The 26586-nt window shown below is 38.3% G+C and overlaps 1 protein-coding gene across 1 annotated transcript in view; it reads left to right on the top strand.

Moving 5' to 3' along the window:
* The window catches only part of LOC118630792 (WD repeat containing planar cell polarity effector), a 359956-nt gene that overhangs the window by 70798 nt on the left and 262572 nt on the right, over window positions 1-26586 (top strand). Inside the window, exons 2-6 of the mRNA XM_036262931.1 lie at window positions 6293-6377; window positions 23327-23374; window positions 24189-24239; window positions 25748-25818; window positions 26085-26144. Coding sequence (XP_036118824.1) covers window positions 6317-6377; window positions 23327-23374; window positions 24189-24239; window positions 25748-25818; window positions 26085-26144 — 291 coding nt within the window. The 5' untranslated portion in view covers window positions 6293-6316. The remainder of the gene's footprint in view (window positions 1-6292; window positions 6378-23326; window positions 23375-24188; window positions 24240-25747; window positions 25819-26084; window positions 26145-26586) is intronic.

Raw genomic sequence — 26586 nt, 5'->3', positions numbered from 1 at the left:
AGTTACAGGGGGAGTTGGTAGGAATGAGGAGGCCCTGGCTTCTGAGTTTAGATATAATGGGGTGGAGTCCTAGTCGGTGAGCCTGAGAGATGGGAAATTGGGAGCGATTGGGGTAAGATGATGGGTTTTTTAATTTGATGAGGATGGGGGCGTGATGTGAGGCAACCGAGGGGGTGTTTGTGTCCCAGACCCCAGGGTGGACTGCCGGTAAGAGCTGGACCGCGGAAGCTGAGACAGTAGCCTGGGTAGGGCCAGAGAGTAAAGCTATTAGATGCGGCTGCTGGGGGAGGAAAGAGATGGTAGTATGGAGTTTAGATAAGATATCTCTCCCCAAGAGTGGAACTGGGCAGGCAGGCATTACTAAAAAGGAATGGGAGAACGGGTAGCCTTCGAAGATGCAGTTAAGTAGGGCCGTTCGTTTGGGGGTTGTAGGGAGCCCATCAATTCCCATAACCGAGACCTGGGAAGGAAAAGTGAGGCCCGAATGGGAGGGGAGGACAGAGTAGGTAGCCCCCGTGTCTATTAAGAAGGAAATAGACTTACCCGCTACCTGGAGCGTGACCCTGGGCTCGGCGAGTGTGACTGGAGTCGCAGAACCAGGGCCGCCTCAGTCGTCCATGAGCCCTAGTAGCTCCAATGCTGGGGAAATCCTGGGTCTCATTTCCCCAGCATTGAGGTGCTGAGGATTGAGCCAGGGTCGGGCAGTCCGACTTCCAGTGCCCCATTTGTTTGCATTGGGGGCAGGGCTTGGTAGGTGGTCTGGGCTGTGGGCAGGCTTTGGCCCAGTGGCCTTCCTTGCCGCATTTGAAACAGGCGCCTGGAGGCGAGCGAGGTCCCCCTTTTGGGGCCTGGTGTCTTTTCGGGTTCCCTGCCGGCCGTAGGGCAGCTACCAGAGCCTGGGTTTGGAGGCTTACCTTCTGCTGGAGCCTCGCCTTGCGGGCTGCTTCAGCCCTCTCCTCCCGGGCATTAAAAACCTTAAAGGCCATTTTTACCAGGTCTTGGATGGGAGTTTCGGGGCCTCCTCAACCTTCTTGAGCTTCTTTCTGATATCGGGGCGGACTGGGAGATGAAGTGGGAGGCAAGGACAGTGGCCCTGTGGGTGTGTGGGACCGGGTGTGGGCAGCGACAGGGGAACTGAGGGGATTATCTGGGGGGGGGGGGGTGCGGAGTGCATCCAACAAAGCCTGAATATAAGGGACTTCAGAATCTTTTCCAGTGCCTTGTGTAGACTCTGAGAATATCCCAATTTGGAAAAATTTTTGAGGAGACACCCGAGGGGGGTCTTACGGTCGAGTCTGGATTCGGAATTGCCCATGGAGACTGGTTAGAGGGGCTTTGAGTGTCGGGAGAGCGCACATACAAAAGGCGTCCCTTTTGAATGCCCGTCCCCGGATGGATGTCTGTCCTGGATGGACAGGGTGGTCGTGAAGAAACCTCAGGCGTCCCTCGAAGCAGCTTCAGACCGGGAGTTCCTGGAACTCCGGCGGAGAGGCGGGGGCGTCCCGACTTGGCCAAGGTTTGGACGGGAGACCCGAGCCCCGGACGGACGACAGATCAAAACCCCAGAAAAAAGCGAAACGGTTTTGGGGCCTGGCTCCGATGGGTTTGGAGACTGGCTCCGAAAACCCCAGAGAAAGAGTGAAACGACTTACGGTTTTGGAACCTGGCTCAGAAGTCGGTGCTGGGTCGAGGGAGATTCTGAATCCAGAAGACGGGTGGCGGCGCAGGGAGAGGAGGGGGACTCTCGTCCCGACCAAAAAGGCCAGGCCGGGTCACAAAACCCTCCTCCCGGGTTTCGGCACCAGATGTAAGGAATCGGGGGCGCCGTTCAGGGTGGGAGACAAGGCTGAGCAAGGAGACAATGGTCGAGCACTTTGCCTGGTGCCAGTTCCCCAGGCCATCGGACAGTACCTACAACTTGTTAGGCCAGCTTTATCAGCTGATTATTGTCGCCTTTTCTTCAGGTGTATGGATTACTCCTTGGCCACCATGTCTACTTTTGCTGGGTATGGATCCCATTTTGTCTGGATACCACCACTCTCAATGAGGCCACTAATCTGAAGGGCTACCAGTCCTGCTTACTTTCTGCAGGGCACCACCCCTACAGTCACTTCACCACCCTCATATCAAATGTTTCCTGTGGGGTACAAAGAGGTTCTTTATAAAGTAGAATGTCTTTATCCCCCTTTTGTCCTTACTTTTTAGTGGAACTAGAGCAGTATTATTTGTACATCAGAGCATTTTGAAAACTAGTGAGTCTTTCCATCTTCATTGGAACCAGACATGAATTTTTTGGTGCTAAATTGGAAGACAAGTCCAGATTATAGACTCTCTGTTGTACTATTCTCAGAATGTTCCCGAATGTCCAAATGTAAAGGGTTAAGGGTTTTGCACTTGACATTTGAAGCTCTCTATAGACCTCATTTTGCTTATTTCCCCCAAACTTCATGACTTTTTAATAGTTTAGAGCTTCAGAACTTAGTAAAGATATGAATAGTGGACCTATTGTTATTCTAATTAAAAGCATTCCTGCCTCTTAGAAATAGCCAATGTGGATTACAAAGAAAATTATACTCCACTCTTCATTTCTGTTATCAGAGGAGAATTTTGACAAATTATTATTGAATTGACTTAAACTGAAAAATAAAATTTCAAGTGCAGTCATCTTTTGATATGTAAGTAAAGGTGTTGCCCTTTTGGTTTCAGTTATAAAATGTTATCTATATTTAATTTGCATGATAAAAATCTTTTTATGTAACTACTAACAGCTAAACTTTAACCTTGTTTTTGCCAAAATTGCCATAAATACTAATTATAGTTGAATAAACATTACATTGAGTATGTTTTTATTTTCTAGTATAGTCTAGAAGTTGTGACTTTGATGCTCAGTATTAGAGGAAGTATGCACCTGTTTCATCACTTCCTTCCTCCCCTATCCCATTGAAATATTAACCCATTTTCATGTCCCAATTCAAATACTTCCTCTTATGTAGAAACTTCTCACATACAGATGTTTTTCCTTCATAAACCCCTATTATACTTAGTATTCATTCATTTATTTCACCTTGTGAAATAACTATATAAAGTGAGAGATCATGTTTAATACTTTTTTTTTTTTATCCTCACCTGAGGACATTTTTCCATTTTTTGTTCAGATAGAGTGGGAGGGAGGGAGGGAGGGGGGGGGGGAGAGAGAGAGAGAGAGAAACATTGACGTGAAAGAGACACATTGAGTGGCTGCCACCTGCATGAAAAACCAGGGGTATGTGTCCTTAGCGGGAACCCAACCCAGGTCTCTCGGGACTGCAGGCCAACGCTCCAACCGCTGAGCCAAACTGGCCAGGGCATGTTTAATACTTTTTGTTTTTCTATATAAATGTGCATAGTGCTAGACAAATTGAGTAATAGTAGCAACAGCATAACTGGCAACAATAAGGTAACTGCATAATGGTACCTTCAATACAGTCCTGAGGTAGGTACTTCATATACCTATTTTATCGATGGGGGAACTTAGAAATAGAAAAGTTAAGTAATTTGTCCGATTTAGCTAGTAAACCCAAGGAGTTAGAATAAGAAACCAGGCACTCAGATTCTAGAATCTGCACATAAGCTTAATAATGCAAAATAAATATTTACTTAATTGATTATTTAAACAAACATTAAAAACTTCACCCATCCCAATGAAAGGGTGCAGTTTACATATCTAATATAGGAAGTGTTTTTGTTTTTAAAAAATGTAACTATAACATAATAATTCTGCAATGAGCCTCATAAAACCAATGAAAGCATTTCCAAAGAACACAGCTTTGGAAATATTTTGAGTAATGACAGCCTCAGTAGAGTCACTCCTAAGGTGACAACTCTCAATTGAATTGAAAAACTCCTAATTTGCTTAATATCTCTTTTTTCCTGTTCCCCCCTGATAAGGAACTGTGTCCTGTTTTGTAGTAATACAGTCCACTTGCTCTCTTACCCCCTACCTGTGTAAGTGGCAACTAGCTTTTGATTAGTATAGGGCAGATCTGGGAATCGGAAGATCCTTGGTTTCACCACTAACTTTTCAAGGCACTTTAGTGTAAGGGAAAGAGTGAATTCAGATCAATCCAAAATTTACTATTATTATTATAGTCTGTTTTCTTTCTAGCCTTTTCAACTTAATTTGTCAATGACTTTTCATCATACATTTTGATCTACCACTATCTTTGGGACATGCCTTCCTTTTACTCAAAGGACTGTGTACTCTCCTTCCCATAGCTCCGTACAGCCAAATATGGGAGAGCACTGTGGTTGTGAGCTCAGACTCAGGAGTCAGTCCGCTTAGATTCAAAGCATGCCTCCACTACCTGCTGTCTATGTGACCTATCTGTGCTTTGTTTTTCCTCATTATAGAAATAATTATGGCACTACTTCAAAGAGTAGCTGTGAGAATTAAATGAGGTAATGCATATCAAATGTATGGAACAACGTGTGTCATGAGGAAGGTACTTAGTATTATCTGTTATCATCATTTAATTGGTGGAATCTTATACTTTGTTGAGGTTCTGCTAACATTTCACAACTTCCCCATAGTTTTCTTACAGGCCCACTGTTCCTGGCAGGCTCGAACCCTTCTTTTATGTTGCTACATTTCTTACTCTGCCAGCCCTGGCTGGTTTGGCTCAGAGGTTAGAGCATCAACCTGCGGTCCAGAGAGACCCGGGTTCAGTTCCCGCTAAGGGCACGTATCTCGGTTGCAGTTTGTCCCCAGCCCTGCTTGGGTTGTGTAGATGACAGCCACTCGATATGTCCCTTTCACGTCGATGTTTCTCTCTCCCTCCCTCCCTCCCTCTCTCCCTCTGACTCTATCTGAACAAAAAATGGAAAGATGTCCTCGGGTGAGGATAAAAAATAAAGATAAAAAAATTTAGCATATTGTGTCTTATTAGTTGAACATGCATGTTTCTTTTTTTTTTTTATCCTCACCCGAGGACATTTTTTGTACAGATAGAGTGGGAGGGAGAGAGAGGAAGAGATAGAGAGAGAGAGAAACATTGATGTGAAAGGGACACATCGAGTGGCTGCCACCGCACGACCAACCAGGGCCGGGGACAAACTGCAACCAAGGTACATGCCCTTAGCGGGAACCGAACCCGGGTCTCTCCGGACCACAGGCCGACGCTCTAACTGCTGAGCCAAACCGGCCAGGGCAACATGCATGTTTCTTGATGATTGTAAGTGAATTGAGGTCAAATGTAAAGGTGAAGGAAGGCCCAAGAATTTTATACTATGTCTAAAATTATCTTGTATTATCACCCATATGAATAGTATGGGAAATATTTTTAGTCACTTCTAATGTTAAAGGAGCTGAGGGCTATTTCTCCATCTAAAAGATGTCTTAAAATATTTTTAAGCTTCTTTAGTTATTCAGAATTTTATTGGAAAGAACAATTCTTTTATGAAATCCAAAAAGAACGTGTTGGTAGTTTACTATATGCATTTCTAATATGTAGTAAAGTATATGTAGAGTATGGTACTATATGTATTTCCAAGCAAATATTTGAAAGTTATATAAATTCTTTTTAAATATTTGTAAAATGTTGACTTCTTTTGGACTCAGATTATTCTTCTTCCAATCAGTTTAAATTGATTAGGTTCTACTTGATTTTTAAAAAAGTATCAATAACATCCATCACTGACCCCCACTAGTAAAACTGGGAAAATATACAGGATGTACTTTTTTTGTTACTATTTTTTAATGCAGTTGGAATAGAATAATAAACTAACCTAAATGCTAATGTGGTTTCACATAGTTTACTTCTAAGTAAATGTTTCTTTTAATAGTAACTATATACCATTTACCTTGAAAATTTTATTTTAATTAACCTGTTTGTTAGAGATCATAAATATTTGCTTTGTATCTTAATACACCACAAAATATGTTTGTACTTAGTAACTTCCTAACAGATGTTTCCTTTCCTTAAAAATGTTTTTCAAATTGCTTAAATACTAAATAATTTTAAATATACCCAGACTCTTAAAAACCAAACATGTCATTAAAAACGCTAATTATATATCCTTCTTACCACATTTCTCAATGTGATGACAATAGGAAATCTAGGAAAAGAAGTGTATTTTTCCTTTTTCTAGAGTTTATTCCTGGAAGCTAATCAAGGATATATTAAAGTGTTTATTCTAATGAACCATATCTCAAATATCAGTAGTGGCAAATGTTTCTATTATTTCTAGGGATCTTGGTTTTATTGGCAATAGAAGATAATTAATTGGCACATCTTTTTAATTATCTTTTAAACAGGACAGAGATTCCTTCTGCCATCAGATGTCTTTCTGCTTGACTGAACTGCACCTGTGGTCTTTGAAGAATACCTTACACATTGGGGGTAAATGAGCTCTGGATTAATTTCAATATTTTTCAAATATAAGTTACAACATTATAAATAAATACTAACAAAGGTTAGAGCCTGGATTCTCCAGCTGGAGTTGCATTATTTTCTTTGTACTTAATGAAAAATTGGTTAATGGAAAATAATTCATTTTAATTACTCTGATTAACTTATTTTTTCAGCTTGAGTTAGATTTTCTGTTGTGAAAATTAATTTTATTGGCCTGATATTTGTTTCCTCTTAAGCTACATGTTCAGTTTTTTGCTGGACTTGTTCATAATAACTGATTTATGTTTATAAATATTTGAAAGGTAGCTAATGTAAAGGCATTTCTTTTTGATATTAAATATTAAAATATTTCAAATATACAGCTTAGACATACAATTAATTATATTCATATTCTTTGCATTTCACATTTTTTTGTGTGTGAGGAAAGAATATAAGTGTGTTCTAACCATGTTTATTAGTATTATAAAATAAAGTATGTATCATTAAGAAAAACATTTTACAAAACCTTTTTTTCTGATTACTCAAAGCAACTCTTATATTTCAGAGGACAGTTTTATTTATCTGACTTTAATATCATTACTAAGAAAATGGTTTCCCTTACAAAGTATCTTTTCTTTATATCAAACATGTAATTATAGACGATGTCATTACAATTTCATTTTTATCTCTCTTAAAATGTTAAGGATAGAATTTCTAGTTAAACAAGGTGGATTCAACACACATTTGTTTCCTCCCCAAATTCTTCTAAAATGGGAGTAAATGAATTAAAGAAGGCATAAACCCACAAAGACTAAGAATAGAAGAGGAGACAACTGCAGTTGATTTTTGGAAGATGGTATAGAGGAATTAGCAAAGCTTAAAAATCTAAATATCAAATGTGCACAGAAGAGAATTCCAGTGACAGCCAATGTGTTTTTCAAAACTCTAGAAAGATATAGGAATTTGAGGAACCAGATACTGTAGAAGATGGGGATGTGGCATGAGAGTGACAACAAAAGGACTTAAACATTTACTTAGTAAGTAGTGAGATATCATCCATACTACGGAAATATTTAATTAGGGAGGTTTTAATGCTGGGGACAGCAGCCCTAGTGGAAGAAGACAGAGAGAGGTGCTGAACTGAAAATGGATGAAGTGAAAACCTGCATACTGATGGGTGAAGTCCTCCTTATCCCACTGAGTTCTGAGAATGGCACAGCCAGTTGTACATTTTCCAAGAAAGGAGGAGCTTGAGGAAAACCTCTCTGGAGTGACTGCATGGCCCCAGAGAGAAAACCTGTCCGCAATGACATTTGATGCAGTCCTCCAGTGAAACACCATGGTTCCTGCCTGATCAGTGAAGCCCAGTTGGCAAGCGCTATACCGGTACTCAGAGCTTCTAATCAGCTTTCTAGTGACTCATTTTTTTTTTATTTAATTTTTTATTATTTTTTTCTTTTTTCCAAATCTTTATTGTTGGATGTAAAATGTATTACAGATGTTCCACATTTTTCCCCCATTGACCCCCTCCTCCCCACTCCCGCCCACCTCCCACCTTTTCCCACACTATTGTCTGTGTCTGTTGGTTATGCATATAAGTTCTTTGGTTTATTTCTTCCCACCCCCCCAACCCCCTTCGCTTTGAGGTTTGTCAGTCTAGCAATGAATTTGTACTTCTTAATCCCTTCACCTTTTTCACCCATTCCCCCAACCCCCTCCCATCTGGCAACCAACAAAATATTCTCTGTATCTATGAGAATGTTTCTGTTCTGCCTGTTCATTTTGTTTGTAGATTCCATTGTCGATAGATATGTATTCATTGCCATTTTGTTTGTTCATACATTTTATCTTTTTCTTCAAAAAGACCCTTCATCATTTCATATAATAACGGTTTGGTGGTGATGAACTCCTTTAACTTTTCCTTGTCTGGGAAAGTTTTTATATGTCCATCGATACTAAATGGCAGCTTTGCAGGATAGAGTAATTTTGGTGGTAGGTTCTTGGTTTTCATCACTCTGAATATTTCTTGCCACTCTCTTCTGGCCTGCAAAGTTTCTTTTGAGAAATCAGCTGACAGCCTAATGGGAATTCCCTTGTAGGTAACTAGCTGCCTTTCTCTTGCTGCTTTTAATATTCTCTCTTTGTCTTGAACTTTTGCATTTTATTGATGATGTGTCTTGGTGTGTGCCTCTTGGGGTTCATCTTGTTTGGGACTCTCTGTGCTTCCTGGACTTGTATGTCTGTTTCCTTCACCAAGTTAGGAAAGTTTTCTGCCATTATTGTTTCAAACAGGTTTTCGATTTCTTGTTCTCTCTCTTCTCCTTCGGGCACCCCCAAGATGCGAATGTTGGCACGCTTGAAGTTGTCCCAGAGGCTCCTTACACTATCCTCATTTTTTTGGATTCTTTTTTCTTTTTGCTGTTCTGATTGGGGATTTTTTGCTTCCTTATATTCCAAATCGATGGTTTGCTCCTTGGATTTACATACTCTATTATTGAAGCTGTGTAAATTATTCTTTATTTCAGTTAATGCCTCCTTTAATTCTAACTGTGTATCCATGATTTCTAACTGGTCCTTTTTTATGCTCTTGAGGCCCTCCCTAAGTTCACTGAGGTTCTCACTAAGTTCATTGAGCATCCTTATAAGCAGTATTTTGAACTCAGTATCTGTTAGGTTGCTTATCTCCCTTTCGCTTAGTTCTTTTATTGGGGTTTTGTTCTGTTCTTTCATTTGGGACCTGTGTCTTTGTCTCCTCATTTTGACTGCCTCCCTGTGTTTGTTTCTGTGTATTACTTAATGAGAGGTATGGGGCTCGCTGAGACCCGGTGCTGCTCGTTTGAAAGAATTTAGGAAAAACCTGAAGCAGGATCCAAGACCAGCCAATCCTATGGTTAAGCAAGTGGCAACAGCTTGGGTGGGCTTGAAAGTTGTGTGGGGCGGGGCAGGGCCTCAGGGAGTCAGCAGGGCGTGGCTACCAGTGTGAGCCAGGTTGCTGGAGTCCCAGATATGGCTTTTGTCTGCCGCCCCCCGGAAGGGCTCACCAAAGGAACAAAGGCCTCTGACAGCACGTTTGTCCCCGAGGAAGCCCCCTCTCCAGCGCTCGCTCCAGTGCCAAACAGCTCAGTTCTTCCCTGTATGTCTCTGGCGCCCCTCGAGCTGCCTCCCCTCCGAGCTTAGAGTGAGAGAGTTCAATAAGTTCGTGCGCCGGCCCTTTAGGGAGCTGCCTGGGGCTCCTGCCGCTTCAGCTTCCCTGAGCCTCAATTCCCGCTGGTTTTTCCAGCCAGAAGTTATGGGGACTCCTCTTCCTGGCACTGGAACCCTGAATGGGGCACCTGGTGTGGGATGGGGACCCCTCAGTCCTCAGGAAGGATCTTTCCAGCCGCGGGAGCCTCCTGATTTTTATCCGCCACACTTGGGTGTGGGACCAGCCCGTCTCGCCCCGCGCCACCGCCTGTCCCACCGGTCTGGATGACAACTTCCATTCAGCTTGATTTCAGGCGGTTTTGAATGATGGTTGTTCTGTAGTTTAGTTGTAACTTTGATGTGGTTGTGGGAGGACGCGATACCGCGTTTACCTATGCCGCCATATTGACCGGAAGTAGTGACTCATTTTTAAATATGAACAGCAAGAAACAATATACAGAAGCTTCAGAAAACACTGGGAAGTTATACTAATATCTTGGAAATTAAAAATATGTAGCAGAAAAATATTTAAAACTAAAAAATTAAAAAAAAGTCTCTTAGAAAATAGAAAACAAAAAACCCCAAAAAACTCAACGAATGAAAGTGAGTATATTTTACCGCTGGTGAAAATGTATGGTCCAACCACTGTACGAAACAGTTTGGCATTATCTAGTGCAGTTGGAGATGTACGTCATTGATTGACTAATAATCCCACTCCTAGGTATGTATCCTAGTGAAAGCCCTGACACTTGTGCACCAGGAAATATGTACAAAAATGTTCATAATAGTACTGTTGGTAAGCCAGGAAGCTAGAAACAACCCAAATGTCGATCAGCAGGAGAATGGATAAATACATTTATGCAATAGAGAAAGTGAATGGGTTTCAGCTACATGCAACAGTATAGATGAATGTCAGAAATGTAATATTAGGCAAAAATTAAAAAATAAGTTACAGAAGAGTTCCTACAGTATGATTGCATTTAGAGGAAGTTCAAAAATAACAGACAAAATTAAACAATGTATTGTTTCAGGAGACAAATATATGTGGTAATACTATAAAGAAAATTAGGATTATAAACACAAAATTGTAGTGTAGCTCTGAGAAGAGAGGGAATGGGATGGAAATAGAAAAGGGCACATAGAAGTCTTAAAAGGTATTGTTCTTTCTTGGTTTTTGTATATTTTAAGTCTTACATATATTCTTTTATATTTTACTTTATTATTATTATTATTTTAATCCTCACCTGAGGATATGTTTTTATTGATTTTAAAGAGTGAAGGCCCTGGCCGGTTTGGCTCAGCAGTTGGAGCGTCAGCCAGCGGTCCAGAGAGACCTGGGTTCAGTTCCCGCTAAGGGCACGTACCTTGGTTGCAGTTTGTCCCCGGCCCTGGTTGGTTGTGCGGGTGGCAGCCACTCGATGTGTCCCTTTCACGTCGATGTTTCTCTCTCTCTCTCTTCCTCGCTCTCCCTCCCACTCTATCTGAACAAAAAATGGAAAAATGTCCTTAGGTGAGGATAAGAAGAAAAAAAAATGCATGAAAAGAGTGAGGAACTGGTTTTTCGAAAAGATAAACAAGATTGATGGACCCTTAGCTAGACTTACCAAGAAACAAAGAGAGAGAACCCAAATACACAAAATCAGAAATGAAAGAGGAGAAGTAACAACCAACACCACGGAAATACAAAAGATCGTTAACAACTACTATGAACAACTATATGGCAACAAATTCGACAATCTAAGCGAAATGGACAAATTTCTAGAAACACACAGTCTCCCAAAACTATCCGGAAGAGATACAAAACTTGAACAGACCAATAACAACTAAGGAAATTGAAGAGGTAATCAAGACTCTCCCAGCAAACAAAAGCCCAGGCCCAGATGGCTTCACGGGGGAATTTTACCGAACATTCAAAAAAGAACTAACACCCACTCTCCTCAAACTATTTCAAAAAATTCAAGAAGAAGGAAGACTTCCAAACACGTTCTATGAAGCCAGCATAATTCTAATTCCAAAACCAGAAAAAGACACTACGAAGAAAGAAAACTACAGGCTAATATCCCTGATGAACATAGACGCCAAAATCCTGAACAAAATATTAGCAAATCGGATCCAGAAATACATCAAAAAAATTATTCACCATGACCAAGTGGGATTCATCCCAGGGATGCAAGGCTGGTACAGTATTCGCAAATCAATAAACGTGATACACCACATAAACAAAATGAAGAATAAAAACCACATGATCATATCAATAGACGCTGAAAAAGCATTCGACAAAATCCAGCATCCATTTCTGATAAAAACGCTCAGCAATGTAGGAATAGAGGGATCATATCTCGACATAATAAAGGCCATATATGAAAGACCTACAGCCAACATCATACTCAATGGACAGAAACTAAAAACATTTCCATTAAGAACAGGAACAAGACAAGGATGTCCACTTTCGCCACTCTTATTTAACATTGTACTGGAAGTCTTGGCCACAGCAATCAGACATGAAGAAAAAATAAAAGGGATCCAAATTGGAAAGGAGGAAGTGAAACTGTCATTATTTGCAGATGACATGATATTGTACATAGAAAACCCTAAAGACTCCATCAAAAATCTATTAGACTTAATAAATGAATTTGGCAAAGTAGCAGGATACAAAATTAACGTCAAGAAATCGACGGCATTCTTGTACATCAATGATGAGCTCACAGAAAGAGAAACTGAAAAAACAATCCCATTTACCATCGCGCCAAAAAATTACGATACCTAGGAATAAACTTAACCAAAGAAGTAAAGGACCTATTTGCAGAAAACTACAGGTCATTGAAAAAAGAAATAGAGGAAGATATAAAAAAGTGGAAGCACATACCCTGTTCATGGATTGGAAGAATTAACATCATTAAAATGTCCATACTACCCAAAGCAATCTATAGATTCAATGCAATCCCCATCAAAATACCAACGACATATTTCATAGAACTAGAACAAATACTTCAAAAGTTCATATGGAACCAAAAAAGACTGCGAATAGCCACAGCAATCTTGAAAAAGAAGAACAAAGTAGATGGGATCACAATACCAGATATCAGGTTATACTACAAAGCGACTGTAACCAAAACAGCCTGGTACTGGCACAAGAACAGGCATATAGACCAGTGGAACAGAACTGAAAACCCAGAAATGGACCCAAGGCAATACGCTCAATTAATATTTGACAAAGGTGGCAAGAGCATACAGTGGAGTAAAGACAGCCTCTTTAATAAATGGTGTTGGGAAAATTGGACAGCTACATGCAAAAAAATGAAACTAGACCATCAACTTACACCATACACAAAAATAAACTCAAAATGGATAAAAGACTTAAATGTGACCCGTGAATCCATAAAAATTCTAGAGGAAAATGTAGGCAACAAAATTTCGGACATCATACGGAGCAGAATTTTCATTGATACATCACCTAAGGCAACAGAAATAAAGGAGAAAATGAACACATGGGACTACATCAAACTCAAAAGCTTCTGCACAGCAAAAGAAACAATCATCAAAATGGAAAGGCAACCCACTGTATGGGAGAACATCATTGCCAATGATGTGTCAGATAAGGGGTTAATTTCCAATATATATAGAGTGCTCATACAACTCCACAAAAGGAAGACAAAGAACCCAATTAAAAAATGGGCAGAGGAGCTGAATAGACACCCCTCCAAACAGGACATACAAATGGCCAAGAGACATATGAAGAAATGCTCAACATCACTAATCATCAGAGAGATGCAAATTAAAACAGCAATGCGGTATCACCTCACACCTGTCAGAATGGCCGCCATCAAGAAATCATCAAACAACAAGTGTTGGTGAGGGTGTGGAGCAAAGGGGACTCTAATACACTGGTGGTGGGAATGCAGACTGGTGCAGCCGCTATGGAAAACAATATGGTGCTACCTCAAAAATTTAAAAATTGAACTTCCATTTGACCCAGTGATCCCACTGCTGGGAATATACCCTAAGAAGCCTGAAACACCAATCAGGAAGAATATATGCACCCCCATGTTCATAGCAGCACTATTTACAATAGCTAAGATCTGGAAACAGCCCAAGTGTCCACCAGTAGACGAATGGATAAAAAAGCTGTGGTACATATACACAATGGAGTACTATGCAGCGGTAAGAAAGAAAGATCTCTTATCCTTTGAGACGACATGGAGGGACCTGGAAAGTATTATCCTAAGTGAAAGAAGCCAAGCAGCAAAAGACAAATACCACATGATCTCACTTATATACGGAATATAATGAACATAACAGTCTGAGGAATACAGTAGACCCAGACACATGGAAGTAGGGCACAGACCTACATCCCTCAGAAGAGGGGATGGGGGGTGGGGGGGTGGGAAGTGATAAACTACAGAACTTATATGCATGTATGCATACCAATGGACATGGACAACTAAGCCGGGGACAGGGTGGAGGGGGGGTGGGCTGAGGGGTGCCAATGGGGTAAAAAGGTAAAATATCTGTAACAAAAAATAAATAAAAATTCATAAAATAAAATAAAAAATAAAAAATAAATAAATAAATAAATAAAAAGAAAGAAAAGAATGAGGAAGTTGGGGGAAAGAGAGAGAGAGATCAGTACGAGAGAGAAATATTGATTGGTTGCCTTCTATATGCACCCCAGCCAGGGATTGAACCCACAATATAGATATGTGCCCTTGACCAGGAATCAAACCCGAGACCCTTCAGTCTGAGGCCCAGTGCTCTAAACACTGAACAAAACTGGCCAGGGCTGTATTTTATTTTATTTATTATTATTTTTTATTTATTTTTTAATTTTATTTTTCTTACAGATGTTTCTCCTTTTTTACCCCATTGGCACCTACCCATCCCCCCGCCCTGTCCCCGGCTTTGTTGTCCATGTTCATTGGTTATGCATACATGCATATAAGTTGTGTGGTTCATCTCTTCCCAACCCCCACCACCCCCTTTTGAGGGTTGTCAGTCTGTACCCTACTTCCATGTTTCTGGGTCTACCCTATTCCTCAGACTGTTATGTTCATTATATTTCGTATATAAGTGAGATCATGTGGTATTTGTCTTTTTCTGCTTGGTTTGTTTCACTTAGGATAATACTTTGCAGGTCCCTCCATGTCGTCTCAAAGGATAAGAGATCTTTCTTTTCTACAGCTGCATAGTACTCCATTGTGTATATGTACCACTGCTTTTTCATCCATTTGTCTACTGATGGACACTTGGGCTGTTCCCAGATCTTAGCTATTGTAAATAGTGCTGCTATGAACATGGGGGTACATATATTCTTTCTGATTGGTGTTTCAGGCTTCTTAGGGTATATTCCTAGAAGCAGGATCACTGGGTCAAATGGAAGTTCAATTTTCAACTTTTTGAGGTAACACCATAGTGTTTTCCATAGTGGCTGCACCAGTCTGCATTCCCATCACCAGTGTACTAGAGTTCCCCTTTCTCCACACCCTCGCCAACACTTGTTGTTTGATGATTTGTTGATGGCAGCCATTCTGACAGGTGTGAGGTGATACCTCCTTTTTGTTTTAATTTGCATCTCTCTGATGATTAGTGATGTTGAGCATTTCTTCATATGTCTCTTGGCCATTTGTATGTCCTGTTTGGAGAGGTGTCTATTCAGCTCCTCTGCCCATTTTTTAATTGGGTTATTTGTCTTCCTTTTGTGGAGTTGTATGAGTACTCTATATATTTTGGAAATTAACCCCTTATCTGATGTATCATTGGCAATGATGTTCTCCCATACAATGGGTTGCCTTTCCATTTTGATGGTTGTTTCTTTTGCTGTGCAGAAGCTTTTGAGTTTGATGTAGTCCCATGTGTTCATTTTCTCCTTTGTTTCTGTTGCCTTAGGTGATGTATCAGTGAAAATTATGCTGTGTATTTTATTTTTTAATGTTACTTATAAGTGTTTGCTTATTCAATAATTAAGTAATTTTAAAACAAAAATGTTACACCAGTACTTTCATTATAACACTTTAGTAATATACATCCAGAAACAAACTTTTTTTTTTTTTTTTTTGATTTTTTTTTTTTTTATCCTCACCCGAGGACATTTTTCCATTTTTTACACAGACAGAGTGGGAGGGAGAGAGAGGAAGAGAGAGAGAGGGAAACATTGATGTGAAAGGGACACATCGAGTGGCTGCCACCCCCACGACCAACCAGGGCCAGGGACAAACTGCAACCGAGGTACATGCCCCTAGCGGGAACCGAACCCGGGTCTCTCCGGACTGCAGGTGGACGCTCTAACCGCTGAGCCAAACCGGCCAGGGCCAGAAACAAACTCTTAAGGAGAGACTACATGTCTCTGAAGAATGGAAATATGGGACGCTGAACTTCTTTGTGATTCCCTCTTCCCAAAGTTTATATAATAAACATATATTATTTTTATAATTAAGAAAATATAATGATGTTGAATTAAAAATGTTAGAAAAAATGAAATGAATGCTCTGACAAAAGACAAGGATAACAAATAGAAAAGAGAATATTAGATATTCAGCCTAGGAATTATAAATTAAACTAATAATTCATAGGAAAGCAATCTAAAGGTAGAGAGGAAATTACCAAAGAAATAGTACTAGAAATTTTCCTACTTTAAGACAGTGTGTTTGTAGGTTGAAAGGGTCCATGGACCAGGAGAAAATAAAGAAATTAAGAGGTTGATGATCTCAAAGAAGCATAAAAGCTAGATATATGAGAATAAGGGAACAAGAGAGATGAAAAAGGCAATTATGATCAGAGAAGAATACTTCAGTTTAAGATTCCAACTAGAACACAATTCTGGTGACTTTATTAATAAGAATAAGTAATAATAAGGGTGGGAGCAGGGAGGAGGGTGTCAGTGGGGGAAAAAGGAGAAACATCTGTAACAAAAATAAATTAATTAAAAAAATAATACTTAAAATGTTTTGCTTTATGAACATTTTCTGGAGAATGTCAAAATATCTAACAGTACATTTTCATTAAGATTTAAATTTTGAGAAATTTATATGTATTTAGGCATTAATCACTGAAAATTAGTATCTATAAGAGAGTAATTCTTGAAAATAACATGAGCCTATAATTTCAAAGAAAACAACAGTTAGCGTTGTTTGCCAGTGGTGAAACTAGAACTTACAAGCAAAAGTTAGAATTGAAAAAACCTGCACTGGCACCATGAGTTTGATGGTTTCCCAATAATTGAAGACTTTTGGGATGAGCTAGATGAAAACATTCATAGGTGTGGGATATTTTGGATAGTGTATGATAAAATGTGTCAATATTTGGAAGATCTTTATAACTCTTAACAAACCAATATATTTCAGATGACCAAAGCATGAAGTTACAAAATTAGGCATGGGGGCCCTGGCCATTTTGATCCAGTGGTTAGAGCATCGGCCTGTGGATCAGAGTTGTGTGTTCGATTCTGGTCAAGGGCATGTACCTTGGTCCTGGTCGGGATCATTTGGGAGGCAACCAGTCAATGTGTCGCTCTCTCTTTCTCTCTCTCATTCTATCTGAAGATAAAAGGAAAAAATATCCTTGGGAGAGGATTAAAAAAAAAAAAATTAGGCATGGCGGAAACGATTAATTAAAAGTATACAATAAACCAAGGGATCTTAATGCAACAGACTGGAAAAGGTTTTTGTTACGGTTTCTGATTCCACATTTTAATGAATCTAAAAAACTACCACTTGAATTTTATTGTACTATCAAAGAAGTTCTATAACTTTCTGTAAAGGGCGTTAAAATACTCCTCCCTTTTCCAAGTACACATATTATGAGGCTGCATTTTCTTCATATGCTTCAACTAAAACAAGATTGACTTCAAAAGCAGAAATGAGAATCTGTTTTCTGTTAAGCCAGACAGTAAAAAGATTTGCAGAAATAGAAAATAATGCTACTTGTCTGATGTTTTTTGTTTTGTTTTAGAAAGGAGTTCTTTTTCATTAAATGTACTTTATGGCAACATGTAATGTTCATTAGTATGTTTAAATAAATTAATAAGTATTTTAGATTTTCTCAGTTTTATTTCTACTGTAGTTAATGTTTATAAGTATAACCCATATATTAAAAAGCTTTTTGGGCCCTGGCCGGTTTGGCTCAATGGTTAGAGTGTCGGTCCTCGGACCAGAGAGTTCCGGGTTCGGTTCCCACTAAGGGCAGGGACTTCAGTTGCAATTTGTCCTCAGCCCCGATTGGGGTCATGTGGGTGGCAACCAGTCAATGTCTCTCTTTCTCTCTCCCGCTCTATCTGAAGATAAGTGCAAAAAAAAAAAAAAGTCCTCGGGTGAGGATAAAAAAAAAATTAAAAACAATCTCTTTGGAGTCCTCAATTATTTTTAAGTGTCTAACTGGTCCTTGAGTTAAGTTTAAAAATCACTGCTCTAATGTTCTCTTAGAGCAGTGATTCTCAACCTACTTAATGCTGCAACCCTTTAATACAGTTCCTCATGTTGTGGTGACCCCCAACCATAAAATTATTTTTGTTGCTACTTCATAACTGTAATTTTGCTACTGTTATGTTTTAGGCAACCCTTGTGAAAGGGTCATTTGACCCCCAAAGGGGTGCAACCCACAGGTTGAGAACCGCTGTGTTAGAGGATGGGGTAGAGATAGTGAATGAAGCCTGTGTGTATTACAAAATTCACTGTATGTACTTTTAAGTATCTAAAAAAAAAAAAGAGAAAGAAAATTATGTCTATAAGTTACTGAATATATATATCCCATTTCTTTTTAAGGAATATTTACATTGATAGCATTTTGAGCTTTCTAGAAAAATTTCACTAATTATTATAGTACCAATCTTTGAGATATAAAAGGATTTTTTGTTATTTTCGGCTTTCAGTATTTATTTTTTAAATATCTAGATCAAACATGTGCAGGGCTTTAAAAATTCAGGTAGTGCTAAAAACTTTCAACATAAGCAACATTGCCACACTGTATATCTTCTAGCCCTTAATACCTGTTCCATAGAGATAACTATTTTCAATTCTTAGCTGTATCTTCTGGTATATATGCCTATATTTATAAATAATATGCTTATCCTATTATTTATTGATTCTTTGCTTTTAGATATTCTCAGTTGCCTAACTTGGACCCCATGATTGATCTAGTTCTATCTTGACTCTCTTATAGCCATAGTGTTCTTTTACATACCTAGCAAACTCCTTCCCTACCTCCCTACATCTGTCCTCTAGAGTCCTCTGTTCCTGTTCCTCCTATTTGGAGTCAGCGAATAGTTTTTAGACAAGAAACCCACATTGGTACACAATGGCCCCAGGGGGCAGTAAGGTCTTTAGCCCCAAATGGATCTTCAGCATAGCCTATACTTAACCCCCTCCCTCCCTCCCTCCCTCCCTTCGTACTGTGCCTCTAGCAGAACCAAACCCGGGACTCTGGTCCGCAGGCCGATGCTCCAAATGCTGAGCCTTTACTTTCTTTCTACTAGGAACATTTTTCTCTTTGAACCCATCATATGAAATACTACTTTTTCTTTAGGGGTCTGCTTTAATAAGTCATCTAGAGAAGCCTTCCCTGCCACTTAGACCAAGTTAGTAATCCTATTACATGCTCTCATTGTGCTTGATATTTAAGTGTTTTTTAAATTGAGGTATATTTGGCCCTGGCCGGTTTGGCTCAGCGGTTAGAGCGTTGGCCTGCGGTCCGGAGAGACCCGGGTTCAGTTCCCGCTAAGGGCACATACTTTGGTTGCAGTTTGTCCCCGGCCCTGGTTGGTCGTGCGGGTGGCAGCCACTCGATGTGTCCCTTTCACATCGATGTTTCTCTCTCTCTCTCTCTCTCTTCCTCTCTCTCCCTCCCACTCTATCTGTACAAAAAATGGAAAAAATATCCTCGGGTGAGGATAAATAAATAAATAAATAAATTGAGGTATATTTGACATGTAACCTTTTTAGTTTCATAATGATTCATAAGTCTAGTTAGCATGCATCACCATACAGTCACAAAACTTTGTTTTTCGTGTGATGCCAGCTTTTAAGATTTACTCTCAGCAACTTTCAAATGTGAAATACAGTATTATTAACTACAGTCACTATGCTGTACATTATTAATATCCCCATAACTTATTTATTTTATAAGTGGAAGTTTGTATCTTTTGACCCCCTTCACTCATTTCACCTATACCCCCTCCCCTGCCTGACCAATCTGTTCTCTGTATCTATGAGCTTGTTTTAGTTTTTAACTCCACATATAAGTGAGATTATATGGTATTTGTCTTTCGCTTTCTGGCTTATTTCACTTAGCATAATACCCTCATGGTCTGTCCTTGTCACCAAGGTAAGATTTCCTTCTTTTTTTCCTCTTTTTTTGTTAATCCTCACCTGAAGATATTTTTCCATTGCTTTTTAGAAAGAGTGGAAGGGAGGGAGGGAGGGGGAGAGAGAGAGAGAGAGAAAGAAACATTGATGTGAGAAAGACACATCGATTGCTTGCCTTCCGCACAACCCCTACCGGAGGCATGGGATAGAGTCTGCAACCCAGCTATGTGCCCTTGATCAGGAATTGAACTGCAATCCTTCAGTCCATGGGCCAATGCTTTAACTGCTGAGCCAAACTGACCAGGGAAAGATTTCCTTCTTTTTATGGCTGAATAATATTCCATTGTATGTATATGCCACATTTTCTTTAACCGTTCATCCATCGATGGACACTGAGGTAATTTCTATATCTTTACTATTGTAAATGATGCTGCAGTGAACATAAGGATTCATAGATCTTTTTGAATTAGTGTTCTCACTTTCTTCAGACAAATATCCAGAAGTGGAATTTCTGGATCATATAGTAGTTCTAGTTTTAATTTTTTGAGGAACCTTTGTACTGTTTCCATAGTGGCTGCACCAGTTTATATTCCCATCTACAGTGCACAACGGTTCCCTTTTCTGCACATCCTTGCCAGCACTTGTTTGAGAGAATGTTTTTCGTGAACCATTTGAGAGTAATTTGCAGACCTGATGCCTCACTACCCACAAATACATTAGTGTGTATTTCCTATAGAATGGATGTTGCCACTCATTACCACAGTGATAAGTAGTACTACCATCTAATACAGTTTCACCAGTTGTCCCACTAATGTCCTTTTTAAGCAGAGTATCTTTTTCAAAATCACATGTTACATTTACTCATCATGTCTCTTTAGTCTGTCTCATTTTGGACCAAATTATTCGTCCTTTTAATTTTTACTTATTTTCTAACTTTTGTAACCTTAACACTTTGAAGATTTTACACAGTTATTTTGTAGGATGTCCCTAAATGTGGATATGTTTGCAGTTTCCCCACAATTAGGTTCAGACTATGCATATTTGGTGAGAATATTCCAGAAGTAATGTTATGTTTTCTTTTGAGTGGTTCATATTTTCAGTTTGTGCCTTAACTGATGATGTTTGTGACCACTTGATTAAGGTGGTGTCTGCTCGGCTTCACCACTGCAAAGTTACTTTCTCCTTTGGAATTACTTAGTGTTTTGTAGGGAAGTACCTTGAAATTATGTAAATATCCTGTTTCTCATCTAAAAAATATATTTATTTTATCTCTATGGACTCAGATTTCCTATTTTATTCAATGGTTTTCATCCATTGGTTACTATCACTGTTTATTTTGATGTTTGCATTTGTTCCTAATGTGAGCAGACCCTTTTCTAGCTTCTGTGTCTTTGTAACATATCCCTGTCAATGTTTGAGCATTTCCATTCTTTCTGGCACAGCATATCTTCCAGGCTCTTATTATACTTTCCCTTCCCCAGCTCTTAAATCAGCCACTTCTCTAAGGAGTTTGGTTGCTTTCAGAGGAAGGATGGTATCTAGAAGCCAAGGTGTGCTCTACAGGTGCTCATTGCTACTAGTATCTTTGCTCCAAAGCCATCTCAGTGGGTAGAGCTTAGGGGAGTGTATGTAGGAAGGTAGGTAAGTATACACTCAGGTTTATATCCACAGTTATTTCTGTATCTATATATATTGAAAACCATGAGTTCGCATTGGTATCTCCAATTCTAATCTAAAGAGTGTTCACTCTAATTTTCTCCCTTTCTATATTTGTGCTCTTTACAGTCAGGGGGAGAGCTAGGGCTCCATGTCTTTAATTCATTTCCTTACTTAATCAATCATACTGTCTGCAATCAGACTCTTGTTCTCTGTGGCCACTCCCTCCTCTGAATGGATGCCCTCACCCCATGTAGATTCTGACACGCCATGTTGGGCTGCCCTCATAAGTGGATGTCCTCCTCACTTTATTCAGCCACTGACCCATGTGAATATCCTTCTCACCCTGCTAGGGTTCTAACACACCATGTCAGGCTAACTCTCTGCACGCACACCTTTTCATCCAGCTTAGGCTCTGACACCCATGTGGGATAAGTCTCCTTATGTGGATACCCTCCTTGTCCGGTTTGGGTTTTGACAGCCCTGCTCCAGGCCAAATGCAGTAGGTCAGACTCGTGTACAGAATTCAGGCTCCTTATGGTCTTCATAATATTAATATAGAGTTGTAAATATTTGGATACATGGAATGATGGAATATTATGATAGAGGATATTGCCAGTGTACATAATGCCTATTGTCCCTAGATTTAAAAAGAAACCACACACCTTTTTATTGAAGTATAACACATGTATTGAAAAGTGTAAAAATTATAAGGACATGTTTTGAACTGTTAAAAGTGACACACCAATAAAATTATCACCCAGGTCAAGAAATAAAATATTACCAGTACCTTAGGATTCCTACTCATGACCTTCTCCAGTCACTCCTTACTAGATATTTTCAGTCTAATAGAAATGAATTGCATTCTTTAAAACTATATTCCAAATCACTAGCATAATGAATAAAACAGAGCTTCAGTAAGTATACATGACTGACTATTTTGAAAACTATATTTAAAAAGTTAATTATAGCTATAATACATTTTTTTTGAAGTTTTCAGCATTCAGTTTTAAAAAGTTTGGAGCAGTCAGTCACTAGGGGGCAGCCTCTACTGCTGCTTCTTCAGAAACAATTCTATCCTTTTGTTAGTAACTAGAATTACTTTGCATGGAAGGAAACAAATGTTACTTCAAATAAAAATATTTCACTATTTGCAGACAGGAAGAAAACGGGCACAGTTATTTTGTTCTCCTGTAATTAAATTACAAAAACAGATTCCTTGATTAAATCACTCTCAACATCTAGGAAGCCTAGCTTTGCTGCTTTTGTAGCCCCGGCTGAGCATCCGATTTTGAATGGGTTTGGAAGGTTTTTTGAGTCTAAACAGCTTCAGATAATTTATCCATATCTTACTCTAATCCTCTCTTTCTTTCCTACAGATTCCCTACCAACACCCTACCAGACTTGAGCTAAATAGGAGAAAAGAAAGCACAGCTCAGAATCCAACAGTTAGGGCATTTTCTTCCATCCACTGATTTCATTTGGCATTGCTTAGTGGCAGTTCCCTTTCGGTCGCACCCTGTGAAAAATGTCTGAGGAAGTGAGAAAGAGAAAAAAGGTGGTCTTCCTTGATTGTAGTTCTTTACTACTACTTTCCTCATTCCGTTCTAGTTTTGTGTAAATCTTTTTTAATTAGATTGATGAACTTTCGAGTATCCCTATAATACACAAACCCATGTCTAGATACTTTTAAATGACTTTTTTTCTAGTAATATAAAGAGACTGTTTTTGTCCTCCCTGCCTGTACTCCCACACTTCCGTATAATCTGGTTTGTCTTCTTATTCTTCAGTATTTTTTAACATAATGTTATATCTTCCTTTCTATAGATAGAGATATTGGGATATACCAGTATTATGACAAGAAAGATCAACCAGGTAAAGTATCTGTTCTATTCAATTAATTTTTATAAACTACATATTCTAAACTATATAATACCATTAATAAATTCTAGAACTAAGAAAAGTGACGTCAGTTCCTTTGGAAAGTGCTGAGGTTGATATTTAGTCTATATAAAATAAAGCAATATTGGTAAAATGCTATAGAAGAACATGACAATTTTCATTTTACTCCTGATCATACTGATAGCTAGACCGTCTATTCACATTTATTTATCAGTATCCCAGTAGAGGGCATTGTTAATGCATGGGCTCCACTGGTGCTGGCCTCTGGATCCTCACCTGGTATCTGAAATAGACATTTCTGAGTGAATGATCAATTTTCTTTATCAGATTAATCCTGTTAATCCCAGAAGTTTCTGGTGGGCCAAAAGGTCTTTATAGCTAGAGTTACTTCCTGTTTTGGTCTCTGTTGAAGTGGGGTTTGTGTGGGCATCTTCTGTGCTTAGGTTGCTGGTTAATAGGCTGACTTCATGGTTCTGATGACAGACTGAAACAGCTTCTGTTCTGGGCTCCTTTGCAATTCCCTTCTATATCTGATGAGATTGCAAGCTCAGGATATTGGCCCACCTGTTGTGCAGCATAAGCCTTTTCACTGCAAATTTAGGAAATACCTCTGTGGAATGAACATATCCAAATGATTGCATTTTAAATTGCCTTTAAAAAGTTTAGCATAATTTATTAATCTCAACAATGTGTGTAATAATATATATATATGTGCATATAAAAATACAAAGTGGTATGATAAAAAAAATAATTTTTACTTTTTTTCTTTCCAACTCTTCCACCACAGTATCAGCGACAGAGCATGGTAACTTAGAAGCAAAGCAGAAGCTGGCAGAATGTAAGTTTACTTTATATATTTTAGGGAATAATTATAAAACAAATTTTAGTATCCCTGAAGATTCAGTTTAAAAAACATTTTAAGCTTTCTGCACAAATAGGAAATGTTATTCCTTCTAAATTTCTTATAATTATAAATTCTCATTGTTTAGGTATATAAACATATAAGAATTGTATTTGTTAGGCATTTGTAATTTAGACCATTGAAATCTCTATCCAGTTTTTACATGCTTATGTAAACATAAACTTTCTTAATATATTATTTAATATATTTAAAATAGGTGTATTCTTAAATTCTGATAACATTTTATCATTTGTCCTATGCCTGAATCATTATGTTTTACCCATTTTAAGAAAATAAGCTTGTAATGATTGATATTAGCATTTTACTCTCTTCAGTCTTCTGTTCTGAAATATAAAAACATGTTAATGTAACATTGCTGCAAGGTAATATGGTTTTAATGACTTAAATATGATTTACATTTTGTTTGGAATATAGGTAGAGCTGAAAATCCTACTTGTTCTCTTGTTTTAAATGATCAAACTGACATTTAATTTTAAGAAATACTGTAGTAGTAGCTGTAACATAGATTTTAAAATTTGCACATATGCTCTGTACATCATAAATTATGTTTATAAAATAAAATTAACTTGCTGAAATAAGATACATAGTAATTCTATAAAATTTTAATATCTATACACTATATATTGTATGTATACACACACATATAGAACTCTTATTTAAAATTATTAGGAGAATTCAAAAATTAATTTTTGTTGAAATAGATATTATCAATTTGACATTTTGTTAATTTTTTTAACAAAACTATTTTTAGTTTGACTTAGGCTAACATTGAGATTCTACTAAATAATTTTATCTTTTAATTAAATGTATTGGAAACACATCAAGCTTCATCATTATTGAATTGTGGTGTAGATTTTACAGAGGATTATTTTACATAAAAAAGAGCACTCCTGGTGCCTAATTTGTTAAAAGTTGGATTTGTCTTAATTTTTTCCTTAATACTAATATGTGATGCTTTGATGTTTAATTTGAAATTCATTTTTTTGTGTATCTTTTTGTATTTTCATTCTTCACTGTATTCATTTACTCATTAGGAATTTTCAGGTCTGAGAAGGCTACTTACAGAATTTGGAAATTTTTTTGGATTAAACATTTCATTATTTATATGAAAATGTGATTTTTTGTTAAAGGGTACATCATTTACTTTTCAATACTAGGTTCACAGGCCTAGGAAACTTTCCCAGGGATTCTCTGAGCCTTGTTGGTTGTCATCATAAAATTATGATCAGGGAGATTGTTTTGTGGTAAAAATTCTGTTCCTATGACAAAGCCTTTCACAAGGCTGTCATTTGATGATGGAAATGAAGCCCACTTCCTCTCAGTTAAGAAGGTGTTTTATTTTAATCTTCCTTAGGCACACTGCTAAGTAGAGTTTCCTTTTTAAGTCATATTTAACTAACTGTAGTACATGTTTTACTTGCCAGCACGAGATTATCCATGGACTCTCAAAAACAGACGCCCAGAAAAACTTCGAGATTCACTCAAGGAGTTGGAGGTATCTTTCCAAAAGTTTCAAAAATGGCAACAAACAAATCTGTTTTAAAACATCTTTCAACAGCTTTAATTTTCATAAGGATCAACTCTCCTGGTGATGAGAGCTTTGCTTTTGTCCAGTGAGGAGTTTCAAAACAGTTACATCTTTGTGTGGCATGCTGATCTTTTTTTCTTTCTTTTTTCTTTTTTGCTTGCAAATCAGAGGCACTTTAACTGATAACCACAATGTATAGCTAACTGCACTCTCTCTTTTTCTGTTTCCTTCAGGAGCTGATGCAAAACAGTCGGTGTGTGCTGAGCAAATGGAAGAACAAATATGTCTGTCAGGTAAAATGGTTTGACGTGCGTTTGCAGTGTTTAACCAATGGAGCTGAAAACTATGCAGCAATTGGTATTCTTGTGTTATGATAGGTAATGGACAAAAACTTTTTAGGAGTGTGTTTCATAGTTTGAATTCTAGTCATTCTAGAATTGTGATTGACACAGGCCACCAAGCAACCTCATTAATCAGTGTAGTTGTACTGACACACTATAAGCACTAATAAAAATCTTTTCAGATGGTGTTTTTTGTTTGGAATTGTCTGAATGTTGTATTAGATATTTACTTCCATAGATCTAATCATATTTTTGAATGACGATAAAACCACAAAAGGTTTTTTGGCATACCACTCTAGTAAACATTTGTGATTCCCATACTTACAGACATCAACAAACAGACTAGAGTTAGACCTAATATAATAAAAGACATTTGCTCTTACTTTTTGAAGCT

This window comes from Molossus molossus, unplaced genomic scaffold, assembly GCF_014108415.1.
Source record: "Molossus molossus isolate mMolMol1 unplaced genomic scaffold, mMolMol1.p scaffold_m16_p_15, whole genome shotgun sequence".
Lineage (NCBI taxonomy): Eukaryota > Metazoa > Chordata > Mammalia > Chiroptera > Molossidae > Molossus > Molossus molossus.
The sequence above is the reverse complement of the archived record's forward strand: the minus strand, read 5'-3'. Positions and strand labels throughout refer to the sequence as shown.